At 37.3% G+C, this 16,893-nt stretch overlaps 1 protein-coding gene across 3 annotated transcripts in view; it reads left to right on the top strand.

The window, feature by feature from the left end:
- The window catches only part of MIGA1 (mitoguardin 1), a 105,563-nt gene that overhangs the window by 27,416 nt on the left and 61,254 nt on the right, over positions 1 to 16,893 (top strand). For 2 of the 3 annotated variants that reach the window (XM_019413876.2, XM_053893646.1), the window contains exons 5-7: positions 1,616 to 1,742; positions 4,898 to 5,031; positions 5,997 to 6,120. In XM_019413876.2, coding sequence (XP_019269421.2) covers positions 1,616 to 1,742; positions 4,898 to 5,031; positions 5,997 to 6,120 — 385 coding nt within the window. The remainder of the gene's footprint in view (positions 1 to 1,615; positions 1,743 to 4,897; positions 5,032 to 5,996; positions 6,121 to 16,893) is intronic. The other variant, XM_019413877.2, reaches the window with a different exon arrangement.

Genomic DNA, 16,893 nt, shown 5'->3' with positions numbered 1-16,893 from the left:
AAATAGGTAGGATATATACTTGCTACTAAATAAAGAAGAGGCAAAAAAATGTACAGTGATAAATATGCTCCCTATCCTCTCGGTTCCTGTCCTTAGAGACAAACAACATCGGTAATTTCTTACATATATACCTCTGGGAGTGTATGTCTGTACCATCATGTATTGTCATTATTTTAAATAGTTTATTAAACACCATATTCTGTACTTGGCTTCTCTGTTTTGTTGGAATATCTAGCTGCCCCATTCTTAAACATATTGAATTTTTAAAAGATGTTTATTTATTTTTATTTTTGAGAGAAAGTGTGTGTGTGCACATGCTCAAGCAAAAGAGGGGCAAAGAGACAGAGGGAGAGAGAGAATCTCAAGCGTGAGATGGAGCATGGGATCACGACCGGAGGCAAATCAAGAGTCAGACGCTTAATGGACTGAGCCACCCAGGTGCTCCTATATATTTTTAAGTAGTCTCCATGTCCAACTTGAGGCTTGAACTCACGACCCTGAGATTGAGAGTCCCGTGCTTTACTGACTGAACCAGCCAGGCACCCCAGGCTTAGACTTCTTAAAAAAAAAAGTTAACATTTATTTATTTTTGGGAAACAGAGACAGAATGTGAAGCAGGCTCAAGGCTCTGAGCTGGCAGCACAGAGCCCGACGCAGGGCTCAAACTTGGAAACACGAGATCATGACCTGAGCTGAAGTCACACTTAACTGACTGAGCCGCTCAAGGCACCCTTAAAATGGACAGAACTTGGGGGCACCTGGGTCACTCAGTTGGTTGAGCATCAGACTTCAACTCAGGTCATGAACTCAAGGTTTGCAGGTTTGAGTCCCACGTCAAGCTTGTGCTGGCAGCGTGGAGTCTGCTTTGGATTCTCTGGTTTCTCTCTCTCTCTGCCCCTTCCCCACTCCCACTTTCTCTCTCCCTCTCTCAAAAATAAATAAACATAAAAAAACGCAACAGGAATGGAGGGGTGGTGGCTCAGTCAGTTGAGCATACGACTTGAGATTCTTTGTCTCTTCCTTTCTACTTCTCTCCTTCGCTTTCTCTTGCATGTGCTCTCTCTCTCTCTCTCTCTCTCTCTCTCTGAAAATAAAAATAAAAAAAAGAAAAAGGACAGAATTGGAGGCAGAGACTTGGGAATCATCTACATAAAGATGACTGAAATGATTGGCTCAATGAACCTTGCTAGGGAAGGGAAGATGATAGAGGCTTTTCAATTTTAGTTATTGTTTAGCATAATCAGCACTGTTAATAATTTTTAAAATGGAAATAAGCTAGTTACCTCAAACCAGAGTAGGTGTGGATAAAATTTATAAGCAAATATTTAATAAAACAGTAAACTGTAAAAATAGCTGCTTGATTTCTAATGGAAATAACTGATTTTTTTTGGAAATATTCTTCTATTTGTGTATTTTTGAGCAAACAAAGGCTTAAAATACTTAGGGTCATATGACTCCTAACTTTTAATATAATCAGATTTATTTGTTCAGGTGGGGATTACATGGGTTGTTTTACCTGGAATAGGATTTATATAAATAGTTTGTAAATATAAAAGATGGCAAAATACTGTCACAAAAGAGATTTTGAAGTCACTGCTGTCGATTTTAATTTTAGGTCCAGAGCGTCAATTCTTGTCATAGCTGTGCTTGTGGCAATTCTAACTCCTGGGACAAAGCAGATGAAGATGATGTTAAACTTGTTAATATTCCTGTGACCACTCCTGAGAACTTATACTTGATGGGTAGGAATAACATAATAATGTTTTAAGATGTTATGCTTACATTTAATGTGAAACTAAATAATGATGAATTGTTCTAAGGGAAGCAACGTAATTTTTAAATATTCTTGTATCTGTTGAATATGGTGTATATAATATAACCTATTTCTGGAGGACGCTCTAACGGATTACCACAAACTTGGTGTTTTAAGCAGCAGAAATGCATTCTTTCAGAGTGCTGGAGGCCAGAAGTCTGAAATCATTATCACTGGGCTGAAATCAAGGTATCATTAGAGCTATGCTTCCAACAACAATTCCTGTTTAGGAGAGTATCTGTTCCTTGCCCTTCCCAGCTTCTGATGGCTTCTGGCTTGTGGCTGTGTGATTCCAGTCTCTACCTCCCATCATCACCTCCTCTGTGTATATCAAATCTCCCTCTGCCTCTTATAAGGACAGTTGTGATTGGTTTTAGGCCCCACCAAATCCAGGTTATCTCCCCATGTTAAATTTCTTAATTAATTAATTTTAAGATTCCTTGATTCAGTCACATCTGTGAAGACCCCTTTTCTTTGTAAGGTAACGTTCTAGAGACTAGGACCTGATGCCTTTGGGTGGCTATTATTCAGTCTGTTTCACTCATCTAACCTGATCTCTTGGTTCTTATCTAATGAGTCTATCAGAGTCCACTTTATTTAATCTGTTTTTTATCTATCATTTGTATTAAAAAAAAATTTTTTTTAATGTTTATTTTTGAGAGACAGAGTGTGAGCATGGGAAGGGCAGAGAGAGAGAGTGAGACACAGAATCTGAAACAGGCTCCAGGCCCTGAGCTGTCAGTACAGAGCCTGATGCAGGGCTCGAACTCAGGAACAGCAAGATCATGACCTAAGCCAAAGTCAGATGCTTGATCAACTGAGCCATTCAGGTGCCCTGTATTCTTATATCCAGGAATGATTTTGTAACAAAAAAAGGACTGTGTTTCACATCTTAGTATTCCTCTTGGCTTGACCAAGGAGCATGTCTAGAGAGTATCACTGGAGCCCAGAAAAAGAAAAAAGAATTGAATTAGGTTGAAATACTTTTTCAAATGCTTTTCTGTGTTTGCTACTTTATTTCAGGCTGTATTTCTTTTGATGGAAGTGCATACTAATTACAAAAACAAAACAAAAAAACTTTGATATAGCCCTGGCCAATGAACAGTAAAGGAGATAATGATTTGTAGAAGGACTGTGTACCTCTGAATATATTCCCACATTCTAGAGGAGTTAGACTGTATCATCTCCTGCAGTATCACCATAGTTATTCCTGCCTATGGGGAAAGATGTAAGAGTAGTTCTTTTGCCATCTTTTCCAAAGGTCTCTTGAGAATTAAGCTATGCCTTTGGATTACTTTAAGTCTAATAAACCTACACTAACAACTTCCGTTGGATTATTGGGAGTTAGAATTGTAGAGAAATAGAGCAAAACCAGAGAAGCTGCAGGGAGTCTCAGTATCATAGAATTAAGATTGGTAGAAGCCCTCTGGGTCATCTAATCACCCACCTATTATTTGAATTCCCTTTACAAGATTGATGGCATTAAAAGAATGTATTAGTGAAATATGTTTGAATTCCTGTTACAAAACTGAAGATATGTGGTGGTTTGGGCCCTGTGCTGCAACGAGGTGAGACACAATTCTTCCTGGGAGGCAGCTTTTATCTTTGGACTATTCTGTGATTACATCACTCTTCCTTAATGTTTACCCAAAATAATCAGATGGCTGGAGAGTAGATGGAGTGAGAAAAGGTTGAAGGAACTAGAATTGTAAAGCTTGGAGAAAGGAGAGTAGATGGTGATGTAATTAATTATCTTTTAAGTGTATAGGTTTTTTAGAAGGAAGATCTACACAGCATTGGTTCTTCACTATGGAAAATTACATTACATAAAAAGGAAAGGCGTGAGTTGTATTTAAATAACACTTTTTTTGTTTAGGGTTGTAGGTTCTTCAGAGAACTTGAAGAAATGATTTCAGAGGAGAGGTATTCCTTAACTACTATATATGGAAAACATCTTGAGAATGACTTGCCCAGATTAAGCAGCTTTGTTTTATTTGTTTGTTTATTTATTTTTAATTTTTATTTTAAGTAGGCTCCATGCCCAGTGTGGGGCTTGAACTCATCCCTGAGATCAAGAGTTGCATGCTCTACTGACTGAGTCATCTAGGTGCCCCCAGATTAAGCAGCTTTTAAAGATCTTTTTCTTTTATATGTCTAGAAAAATTGAAGTTTTGAAATATTTTGGTTTTGTTTGAAGTACATAATTATTTTGGTAAGACTTTTTTTACTTGGAGAAAAAGAAGCGCATACCTTTTTTTCCCACAAAAGCTGTGTATAGCTGAGGGGATATGAATTTCTACTTAGACTGTAACCCTTGTTTGGTTCTTGCAGTGGTCTTGTAGATTTTTAACTGACGCAGCAATTACTGTATTTATCCAAATCGACATAGCAAAACTTTATTCTAGACTTAGTATGCTATTTCTTCTTAGTTTTATTCTCTCTTTCTGACAACCTCTTATAAACCTGATAGCTTCTTAACAACTACTGTCTTCTATTTACCTAATTTTTAATATAGGTGGATATTTTGAAGGATAGTTGTGTGAATATAAAAATTAGTCATTGTTGGACTTTTGGTGAACGCATGATACTATTCTAGAAAAATCCCAAGCACTGTATATATTTGAGTTACTTTAAATAAAAGAAAACATATTGGTCATTTCTCTCTGATTTTGGTTGGCTAGCACCATAGGCCTAGAATATATTGAGAAATTAAAATTCTGCTATGAAGGGGCTCCTGTGTGGCTCAGCCGATTAAGTGTCCAACTCTTGATCTCAACTCAGGTCGTGATCTCAGAGTCATGAGCTTGAGCCTTGCATTGGATTCCATGCTCAGCGTGAAGCCTACTTAAAAATAAAATAATTATATAAAATAAATTATATAAAATAAATTATATAAAATAAAATAGAATAAAATAAAATAAAATTCTGCTATGAAATCAGGTGAGCATAAGATTATTCTGTAGTGCCAAAATTACAGTCAGACTATGCCATTGTTGATAACCATATGAAAAGATTTCAGCCCCAAATGATTTTATTTTGGCATTGATTTTTTTTATTTACAATCATTCTGTTCTTAATTCATAGGTATGGAATTGTTTGAAGAGGCGCTACGTCGATGGGAGCAGGCTCTCACCTTTCGAAATAGACAGGCTGAAGATGAAGCCTGTAGTTCCATTAAATTGGGTGCAGGAGATGCCATTGCTGAAGAAAGTGTAGATGTAAGGGTGATTTGCCTGAGAGTGGCCTTTATAATAGTGGAAGAATTGAACAATGTTTAATGTTGATTCATTTTACTTGCTTTTTGTGGCATTTGAATTTTTTTTTATGTTTATTTGTTTTTGAGACAGAGAAACAGAGCATGAGTGGGGGAGGGGCAGAGAGAGAGGGAGACACAGAATCTGAAACAGGCTCCAGGCTCTGAGCTGTCAGCACAGAGCCCGATGCAGGGCTCGAACCCACAAACTGTGAGTTCATGACCTGAGCTGAAGTTGGGCGCTTAACTAACTGAGCCACCCAGGTGCCTCTTTTTTGTGGCATTTAATACAATGGGTTTGTTTTCTCCCTTGGGACTAAGAGTGTATGTGTGGAGGGGTATGTCTTGTTGGGCTTTTTCTGTTCAGTTAGTTATTAAATCCCAAATTTGCAATTCATAATCAAGTTCCCTGATTTTCTAAGAATATATAGAATTATTGTGACTTCTAAAGGGATTTTTTAAAGCCTCGTTTTAATTAAGTACCATTATATTCATAAAGGTTGCACAGAATTAGAGCTGGACTGATATTTACCAATCATGTCAGCTAGTGAGTCTCAAATTTCAGCATGCATTAGAATCATCTGAAAGGCTTATTAAAACAGACTTGAGTTTCTAATTCAGTGGCTGGGGTGGGGCCTGAGAATTTGCATTTCTAACAACTTCCTACATGATACTGATACTGCTGGTCAGGGATCTTACTTTGAGAACCCTGGTCGAATCCCACTCCTTAAGTTTATAGGTAGAGAAGCTGAATCCCTGAGAACTGGGGTGACTTGGCCAAAGGCACAGCCAGAATCCAGTGCTGTCACCACCCAATGGACCTTCCTCATAATCCACACTTTCTCTGTCTTTCATTTAAGAGTGGAAGGTATTGAGAATCTTAACATTAGAATCTAATATTTGCTGTGTGTACTTTTCTTCTCCTTGTAGGATATTATTAGTACTGAATTTATCCATAAACTTGAAGCTCTCCTGCAAAGAGCATATCGTCTCCAAGAGGAGTTTGAAGCTACCCTGGGGGCATCTGATTCCAATTCCCTTGTTAATGATATCGGTAAGATGGACATTTTATATGGTTTTTTAGGAAACGTGTGAATTTCTTCTTTAATATTCTTAGAATCATTGGGGCGCCTCGGTGGCTCAGTCGGTTGAGCGTCCGACTTCGGCCCAGGTCATGATCTCGTGGTCCGTGGGTGCGGGCCCCGTGTCGGGCTCTGTGCTGACAGCTCAGAGCCCGGAGCCTGTTTCGGATTCTGTGTCTCCCTCTCTCTCTGACCCTCCCCTGTTCATGCTCTGTCTCTCTCTGTGTCAAAAATAAATAAATATTAAAATAAAATTAAAAAAAAATATTCTTAGAATCATTTAAGTGTATTAATATGATATGGTTACATATTTTTTGGAAAATAGTCAACAGAAAATGTTCTATCATATTTCCTGGTTTTTCTTTCAGTTTTATTTTTCTAGTGAACTTAATGCCCATAAGATATAATTTCGAGTGTGTAGGTAGGATTGTGACTTTGTTTTAAAATTACATTCTTTTTTTTTTTTTTAATGTTTATTTATTTTGAGAGAGAGAGCCTGTGCTTGTGCATGCAAGCAGGGAAGGGGCAGTGAGGGACAGAGAGAATCCCAAGCAGGCTCCACGCTCAGCACAAAGCCCCACATGGAGCTCAATCTCACAAACCGTGAAATCATGAGCAGAGCTGAAACCAAGAGTTGGATGCTAAACCAACACTCAGGCATCTGAGTGCCCCTAAAATTACATTCTAAGTGAAAGAATCCCAGTTCAAGTGTTGGAGAGAGGAAGAAAATAAACAGAAATATAAAAATGGGACAGAGACATGGCTCGAAAGTGTGCATGTAGCTCATGGCATACATTTAAAATATTTTAAGTAATTCTATTTGTTGGACTCCATTTAAAAATCTTTTTTTAATGTTTATTTTTGAGAGAGAGAGAGAGAGAGAGAGAGTGTGGGAGGGACAGAGAGAGAGAGGGAGACACAGAATCCGAATGAAGCAGGCTCCAGACTCTGAGCTGTCAGCATAGAGCCTGACGCAGGACTCAAACTCAAGAACCGTGAAATGATGACCTGAGCTGAAGTCAGACGTTTAACTGACTGAGCCACCCACATGCCCCATCTTCGACCCCATTTTAATTGCAAGCGAGATTCTGATATCAGCAGTTGGGGCATGCATTAATATATGCAATTACCCTTGTTTCCTATTTTATTTTATTTATTATTTTTTAAAATTTATTTTTTAATGTGTATTTTTGAGAGAGAGAGAGAGAGTTTATTTTTGAGAGAGATTCTGTGTCTCCGAAGCAGGCTCCAGGCTCTGAGCTATCAGCCTGATGTGGAGCTTGAACTCATGAACTTTGAGATCATGACCTGAGCCAAAGTCGGACGCTCAATTGACTGAGCCAACCAGGTGCCCCCCTTGTTTCCTATTTTAAAGAGAAAAAAACTTTGAAAAGACTTTTTGAGTGAAATCTTCAAAGGAAAGAATAATTAAAATTTCTTCCTTAAATTCTGTAAATGCTCCAAAGAATGAAGTAAGACAAGATTATATTGCATCTCTTTTTGGCAAAAATAATTTTTTTTTTTTAATTTGAGGAGAATTGTTATATTCTTATAAGGAATAAAAATAGTTAGGGAGTGGGGTGCCTGGGTGGCTCAGTTGGTTAAGCGTCCAACTTCAGCTCAGGTCATGATCTCGCAGTTCATGAGTTTGAGCCCTGTGTCAGGTTCTGTGCTGACAGTTCAGAGCCTGCAGCCTGCTTCCAATTCTGTCTCTCCCTCTCTCTCTGCCCCTCCCCCACTTGCGCTCTGTCTCTTTTTCTCTCTCAAAAATAAGTAAACATTAAAAAAATTTTTTTAATAAAAAAATAGTTAAGGAGTGTTAAGTTTTTCCACATTTTTTTCTGAACATAATCTAAAAGTGGCTGCATTTTGAAATACTTAGGTATCTATGTATTTTGAATTTAGGTAAAAGATTTTATTTGTATTAGAATTAAGAATTACTGTTTAGGGGTACCTGGCTGGCTCAGTTGGAGGAGTGTGTGACTCTTGATCTTGAGGTCATGAGTTCGAGCCCCTTGTTAGGTGTAGAGATTACTAAAAAAAAAAAAACAAAAAAACTTAAAAAGAATTGCTCTGTATATGTCATAATGTTATATGAGGCCTCTTTGTATTAATTTTGTTCTTTGCTCTTTCATTCTATATTGTCACTAAAATTATTCATTAGACTTGAGTGTTTTTTAACAGTTGCTCTGCTCTTATCATGGGCATAATGTTTTGACATGTGGAAGTTACAGGCCAGGAAAAAGTAGACAGAATTCATGTCAACAAATAGAATTTGCCAATGCCTTCTTTTTATATTTGTTTCTTTCTATACAGTTCCTTTTGTAACTTACTAGAATGACATTGTAGAAAGAACAGAGAGAAGGAATTTTAAAAGAATTCAAGTGTAACAGCAGGAGTGGAACAACTGGAAAAGATAGGAGGGTGGTTATGTGGCAAGGATGACCATAGAGAAAAAGGAGTAGGAAAAAATTATAAATATAAGGAGAGGAGAGGAAAAGGGCCCCAAGGCTTAATGTCTTATTCTGGGAATGGAGGCTTTATCCTCACTGTTCTAATTATCTACCTGCATTTTCCTGGCTCATGGTAAGGATCATGTAGGTGTGTAGTTCTTGCACTTGTTACAATTTAATGTGCATCTCAGATTTGGCATGCCTAAAGTTTCTTTTTCTACTGACCATGGTGGTTGGCAAAGTCCATCTCTGATTTCCTAGTTTATCAGGTTATAAAAATTTCTTAGCACTGGCCAGGAAGGTCTGCTTTGGATACACACTGCTTCTAGATAAGAAGTTCCCTAGGCAAATGGCTTAATTTCTGGGACCTAACTTTAAGTTGTTTCTGAGTAAATTGTTATTAATTTGGAACCCTAAATGGATAGGATTTCTAGAGGAGACCCATAATTAAATCATAAAATTTGATTAGCTTACGTTTGGAATAAGAAGTTCCCATCCTGGGCTGTCACAACCTTCTAAGCTGCCTGGCTTTTCCCTGGAGCCATGCAGTGCTTTGGCCTGTTATTGCACTGGAGATTCCAGTTGACATGATGCTGTATAATTATCTTCCTTCTTGGCAGTTTTTTAGATATTGTTCTGTTATTGCTAATTTCTGTTTTTGAACTTCTGGATGAAAGAGCTCAATCTATGGTCAAGATTCTGGTAGGGGAGTAGCTCTGTTATATCTGTTCATTGATATTAATCAAAATTGCTTAGAAGTCAGTTAGCTCTCCTCATTTTCTAAATTCAAATTCATTTTGCACATTTAATTTATATTGGGAGGCAACTTATAGCTAGTAGTCATAAATAAAGAGGTTAATAAATGCCTTCAGAGGTTCAGTAGTGGATTTAAACCAAGTATTGATCTAGCGTCAGTGAATACTTCACTGTTCTGGAATTTGCTTTGTCTTATTTGATGAAATTAAAATTTTTTTCTCTTAAGAATTTGTTAGATTTTCAAGGTTGGAAGATTTCTCAGTCGTAATCTAATTTATCTCCTTTCCCTTTTGTCCCCTGTACTTCATAACTAACACACACCATTGCTTGCAGGTTACCATGTGCCAAGCGCTTTGCTGAGCACTTACATAAGAGAAGCACTACACTGAGTGAAAGTTATCTTACTTGATCATCACAAAAACTTTCATAAGATAAATATAGTTATCATCCTCATTTTTCAGATGGGGAAAGAGAGGGAAGGAGATACTGAGTAACTTCCCTAGAGTTGCATGGGAAAGCCAAGATTTGGAGCCAGGCAGGCTAACTTTAGAATTCATGTTCTGAACCACCATACGACATTGCCTCACCAATTTATAAGACAGATACCTTGTTTATAGCAGCACTCTCAACAATAGCCAAATTATGGAAAGAGCCTAAATGTCCATCAACTGATGAATGGATAAAGAAATTGTGGTTTATATACACAATGGAATACTACGTGGCAATGAGAAAGAATGAAATATGGCCTTTTGTAGCAACGTGGATGGAACTGGAGAGTGTGATGCTAAGTGAAATAAGCCATACAGAAAAAGACAGATACCATATGGTTTCATTCTTATGTGGATCCTGAGAAACGTAACAGAAACCCATGGGGGAGGGGAAGGAAAAAAAAAAAAAAAAAAGAGGTTAGAGTGGGAGAGAGCCAAAGCATAAGAGACTGTTAAAAACTGAGAACAAACTGAGGGTTGGTGGGGGGTGGGAGGGAGGGCAGGGTGGGTGATGGGTATTGAGGAGGGCACCTTTTGGGATGAGCACTGGGTGTTGTATGGAAACCAATTTGACAGTAAATTTCATATATTAAAAAATAATAAAAAAAATAAATTAAAAAAAAAGTGAAAAAAAAATAAAAATAAAAAAAAAAATAAAAATCCAAAAAAAAAAGACAGATACCTTCCTTGAATAGGATGGTTGACTGTGAACTCTGTGAGCAGAGCGTGCCTACTGGCAAAGTTCACTCTGGGAAATGTAATCTTGGAGCAGGGAGCCTGGAACCCCACAGCTGCCAAAGTAAGGAAGCATTTCTTGTGATATTTATTTAGTGTGGATCTTCCTTTCCTTAAAACATTTTTCCTTCTTCCAAATCTGTGTGGGGATCTGACGTTAACTCTTGTGTCTTTCTTTACTCCTCTCTCAGGCGCTTTTGGGCACTCTAGACAGATTCCACTCATTTTGTAGAAGGAAGTTATCAAGGTTTAATTCAAGAACAAAAGAAGAGAGCTACCCTTCTTACCTGATGGAAATAGTGCCAGATGAATTTAAAGTTTTATTTATTTATTTTTGTTAGTGATCTCTACACCTAACGTGAGTCTTGAACTCACAACTCTGAGATGAAGAGTTGCCTGGTCTTCCAACTGAGCCAGCCAGGCACCCCCAGTACCAGCGGGATTTAGTGTAGTGCTTTAATGATTACTGTAATGGATTACCCTTTGGCCTGTATCTGCATAATAAATGAAAGCAGACTCCAGATTCACACTAACTGGATTCAAGTCGTGGCTTCACCATTGATTAGCTGTGTGATTATATAACTTGTCTAAATGTCAGCTCTCTTATCTGAAAAATGGGCATATAATACCTATTTTCAAAATAATTATGAGCATTAAATGAAATAATACAATAAAAGTGCTAGGTACAGGGTAACAGTGTTTATTGGCTCGGAATTTGGACCCTCTCTGGGACACTCAGGAAGGCTGTGGGGTTTTTGTTGTTGTTCTTATTCCACCTGCCTGATCCTGTATTTGCTAATTTCAAGGTAGTCATTAAAATTTCTTGTCCACCGATACCCTTTTCATGTTTTCCAGTGATGCTATAATTTTCCTCATTAAAAAAAAAAAAAAATTTTTTTTAAGTCACTTTCAATGGGCCTTTGGGAAAAAGGAGAAGTAAATGCCTATGCTCTACATCTTGAAGTAGAAATTCTGGACATTAGGGGCTCCTAGGTGCCTCAGTTGGTTGACTGTCCAACTTTGGCTCAGGTCATAATCTCATGGTTCGTGAGTTCAAGCCCTATATCTGGCTTGCTGCTGTCAGCACAGAGCCCAGTTCAGATCCTCTCTCCCCTCCTCGCTCTCTGCCCCTCCCCCACTCATGCTCTCTATCAAAAACAAATAAACATTAAAAAATTCTGGACATTATAATCACAGAGCCCAAGGACTACATTAGCTTTTCTAACACTGCTAGTGTTGAACTTACAGTTACTGAAACTTCTAAGTTTTTCTTTATTATTGTTAGATTTATTATTGGTAAACCGTATCTTCCCTCATTTGTTCCTGTGCAGTTGTTTTTCTGGGTACAAGTTTTAGATGTATTTATTATTCTTACTAAACTGTCACTTCTGAATCATCATTCTGAATTGTTAACATAGTTTATTTTTTTTAATTTAATTTACTTTTTAATTTATATCCAAGTTAGTTAGCATATAGTACAACAATGATTTCAGGAGTAGATTCTTTAATGCCCCTTACTCATTTAGCTCATCACCGCTCCCACAACCCCTCCAGTAACCCTCTGTTCTCCATATTTAAGAGTTTCTTATGTTCCCCTCCCTGTTTTTATATTATTTTTGCTTCCCTTATGTTCATCTGTTTTGTATCTTAAAGTTCCCATATGAATGAAGTCATATGATCTTTGTCTTTCTCTGACTAATTTCACTTAGTATGATACCCTCAAGTTCCATTCAAGTAGTTACAAATGTCAGGATTTCATTCTTTTTGATTGCCGAGTAATGCTCCCTTTGTGTGCGTGTGTGTGTGTGTGTGTGTGTGTGTGTGTGTGTATGTGTATACCGCATCTTCTTTATCCATTCATCCATCAGTGGACATTTGGGCTCTTTCCATACTTTGGCTATTGTTGATAGTGCTACTATAAACGCTGGGATGCATGTGCCCTTTTGAAATAGCATACCTGTATCCCTTGGATAAATACTTAGTAGTGCAATTGCTGGGTCGTAGGGTAGTTCTATCTTTAATTTTTTGAGGAAGCTCCATACTGTTTTCCAAAGTGGCTGCATCAGTTTGCATTCCCACCAGCAGTGCAAAAGAGATCCTCTTTCTCCGCATCCTCACCAACATCTGTTGTTGCCTGAGTTGTTAATGTTAGCCATTCTGACAGGTGTGAGCTGATATCTCATTGTGGTTTTGAGTTGCATTTCTCTGATGATGAGTGATGTTGAGCACTTTTTTCATGTGTCGGTTGGCCATCTGGATGTCTTCTTTGGAGAAGTGTCTATTCCTGTCTTTTGCCCATTTCTTCACTGGACTGTTTGTGTTTTGGGTGTTGAGTTTGAGAAGTTCTTTATAGGTTTTGGATACAAACCCTTTATCTGATATGTCATTTGCAAATATCTTCCCCCATTCTGTCAGTTGCCTTTTAGTTTTGCTGATTGTTTCCTCCACTGTGCAGAAGCTTTTTATTTTGATGAAGTCCCAATAGTTCATTTTGCTTTTGTTTCCCTTGCCTCCAGAGACATGTTGAGTAAGAAGTTGCTGCGGCCAAGGTCAAAGAGGTTTTTGCCTGCTTTCTCCTCGAGGATTTTGATGGCTTCCTGTCTTATATTTAGGTCTTTCATCCATTTTGAGTTTATTTTTGTGATGGTGTAAGAAAGTGGTCCAGGTTCATTCTTCTGCATGTCGCTGTCCAGTTTTCCCAGCACCACTTGCTGAAGAGACTGTCGTTATTCCATTGGATATTCTTTCCTGCTTTGTCAAGGATTAGTTGGCCATACGTTTGTGGGTCCATTCTTGGGTTCTCTATTCTGTTCCATTGATCTGAGTGTCTGTTTTTGTGCCTTCATAGTTTAGATTTTGATTTGGTATCCCTTTCAGCTGTGAGTCTCTAGTGTTGTCAGTTTGGTCTAGTTGGTCACTGGTGCTCTTGTTGAAAGCATTAACAAAAAATATTTCAAGGAAAGCTTAGAACACTCAGAACACTTCTGACACCAGATGCGTTGTTTTCAATATCAAGCAATCCTCCAATTCTCTGTAGATACCAACTAGATGTCCTACAGTCTAATTCAGTTCTGACACTAACTTCCCAGTTTACACAGACCCCACAGATGAAGGGCTCTGCCTCACAAGATTGCCTTCCACTCACATGCCAGTCACAAGTCCACGTTTCCCATATTTCTGGAATCAGGAGTTCCCACAATTCCCTCCTTAAGCTTGACAGTTTGTTAGAACAGCTCGCAGAACTTAGGGAGACACTTTACTATCACCAGTTTATTATAAAAGGTATAATTCAGGAACAATCAAATGAAAGAGATACATAGGGCAAGATATGAGGAATAGGCATAGAGCTTTTATGCCCTCTCCAGGTGCACAAGCTTCCACACCTCGATGTGTTCACTAACTTGGCAGCTCTCTGGACCCTAGTTTAGTCTCCATTTTGTAGGCACAGTTGATTAGATCATCAGCCATTGGTGACTAATGTGATCCTCACCTCTTCTCCCCTCAGGGATCTGGTTTGGAGCTGAAAGTTCCAATCTTTTACTTATATGGTTGGTTCCCTTACAACCATCCCCCACCTCCAAGAGTCACTCATTAGCATAAATTCTCTTATGGTTGAAAGGAACTTATTATGGATAACAAAGACACTTCTCTCACCTCCATCACTTGGGAAATCCTAAGAGTTTTCGGAGCTCTATGCCTGGAATTTGGACTACATATATACTATTTTGTCAATATCATATCTTAAAGTGGACAAAGACAGAGTCAGAGATCTGGGACAGATACTTCCAAGTTGTCTTAGGTCACTTAAGACACTTGGTAGTTCAACCAGCTATAGGTTCAACTGATTCTTCTTTCTCATTTTTTTCATGTTGATCACTAAAAGATTATAGAATACTTTGTTATATATCATGGCAAAATGAATGTGTACTTATATACTTAACCAGTAGTTTAGGAAAATGTAAAAAAAATTTTTTTAAAAGAGGCTGATATCAATTCATATTTTTTGAGAAATATTGCAGATACTGAACTATTTTGTAGGTGAATATTTGCTATCAAGTATTTATGATTGGTTTTATACTCACTTGCAAATCATCTTCATTTTAGAAGTCACATGTGTCAGGTTTTTATTAACTATAGTAGAACCTCAGCAAAACTTATTTCATTAATTTGGAGTTCAAAACATAAACAAGGACTCTGCATAATTTTACATAGGTACTATCTATAGTAGTCTGCCAGATTAATGTTGTGGACAAGATTATGAAGAGGACGGTTTAAATCCTCCTCAGCACGATTCTTTCAGTATGTTTAAAATAGTCTTAGCATTTTTCCTTTAGGTAATTTTGTGTTTATTGAAAGTAGATTAAATCTGTTCTCTTTTTTAAAAATAGCAGATCCAAAAACCTTTCGAGTTGTTGGTATTATGAGTTATTTGGTTACTTTACATAGGTGAGGTTGGTAACAGTTTAATAAATGTATAGTATGATTCTTTAAAAAAATTTTTTTTAACATTTATTTATTTTTGAGAGAGAGATGGAGACACAGCATAAGTTGGGGAGGGGCGGAGAGAAAGGGAGACACAGAATCTGAAGCAGGCTCCGGGCTCTGAGCTGTTAGCATGGAACCTAATGCGGGGCTTGAACCCACAAACCGGGAGATCCTGACCTGAGTTGAAGTCAGACGCTTAACCACCTCAGCCTTCCAGGCACCCCATGTAGAGTATGATTCTAATACTGGATTATGGTAATGGCTGTACAAGTCTATAATTCATTTACTAAAACTCATTGAATTGTACATTTAAAAGGAGGAAATTTTATGGTATGTAAATTATACTTCAGTAAAGCTGTTAAAAATACAGTATGGTTCTTGTTAAGCTAATTTTAAGTAAGTTTTCATGAGTTTGAATTAGTTTGAATTAGCAAAATATCACTTTATACTAAAAATTTCAAATAATGCAAATCCCAAAAACTTTAAAAAAATTAATCATGAATCACTTAGTTACAAAGCTGTGGGCCTGGTGAATTTTAAACTGTTTGCTCTAGGTGGTGCCACCTCAGCTGGTAACTAGAAATATTGAGTATCATTTGTACATGTTCTGTGAACCATCCTATGAACCACACTATGAAAACTTCTGCAAGTGGTTTTAGTAATTCTGATGTTATTTTTACTGCTATTGTTAAATTTAGTCTTTTTTATATTTTGTAATACTGTCACCCAAGTGGTTATTAAATTTTAGGAATACTGAAACTGATGATATTCTTGCTGTTAATTTAGTACTGAGCATGCTGGAAATTTGGCACTAATGCTGAAAAAAATAAAAGAGCAGAATTAATAGCAAAAGCACTTTTTTTAAAAAAATTAAAAACTTCTGACAACCTGGTCTGACATCACAACCACTAATGTACTTCTAAGCCAAGCTGTCATTTTTTTTTATAATAGGAAATACTTTTGATATTTGGGAGGAAATAGTGATGCAAAAAATTTTCTTACAAATACTGCAAATGTTTTAAAAGCATTTTTTTTTCTTTAAAGTTGATTTGAGAGAGAGAGAGAGAGAGAGAGCTAGCATGAGTGAGGAAGGGGCAGAAAGAGAGGGAGAGAGAAAATCCCAGGCAGGCTCCACACTCAGTGCAGAGACTGATGCAGGGCTCAATCCCGTGAGTGAGAATCATGACCTAAACCAAAATCAAGAGTTGGTTGCCACCGACTGAGTCACCCAGGCACCCTAAAAGCACTCTTAAAAACTGTTTTAATTGTAATCATTTACTGTGCTTTAAACCTATGCTTGAAAAAAGAAATACAGCACAGTAGTTGTCTACTTCAACCCCTTTTATATTTGGATTAGGAAAATAACTTTGGATTAGGCAAGGTTTTAAGGCATGAATTCCTTGCATAAAATGTAATCACTCCTTATTCTCTAATTCATCTTTTCCTGTGTTCTGTACTGGTATTTCCTTAACCATTCTGAATTGGTAAATCATTATTGGATGTACAGTTGACCTTGAACAACACAGCTTCACTTATACACAGATATTTTTCAATAAGTATAGCACTGTACTATAAATGTATATTATTTTCCTTATGATTTTTTAAATAACATTTTCTTTTCTCTAGCTTTATTGTAAAAATGCAGTATATAATATATATAACATACAAAACGTGTGTTAATCAACTGTTCATATTATCTGTAAGGTTTCTGGTCCACAGTGTGCTATTAGTAGTTAAGTTTTGGGGTAGTCAAAAGTTATATGCAGATTTTTTACTGTGTTGGGGGGTTAGCACCCCTAACCTTTACATTGTTTAAGGGTCAACTCTA

Source organism: Panthera pardus, unplaced genomic scaffold, assembly GCF_024362965.1.
Source record: "Panthera pardus isolate Hobbes unplaced genomic scaffold, ASM2436296v1 HiC_scaffold_11, whole genome shotgun sequence".
NCBI classification, from domain to species: Eukaryota; Metazoa; Chordata; class Mammalia; order Carnivora; family Felidae; genus Panthera; species Panthera pardus.
Note: the sequence above shows the minus strand (reverse complement) of the source record. Positions and strands in the feature narration are given on the sequence as shown.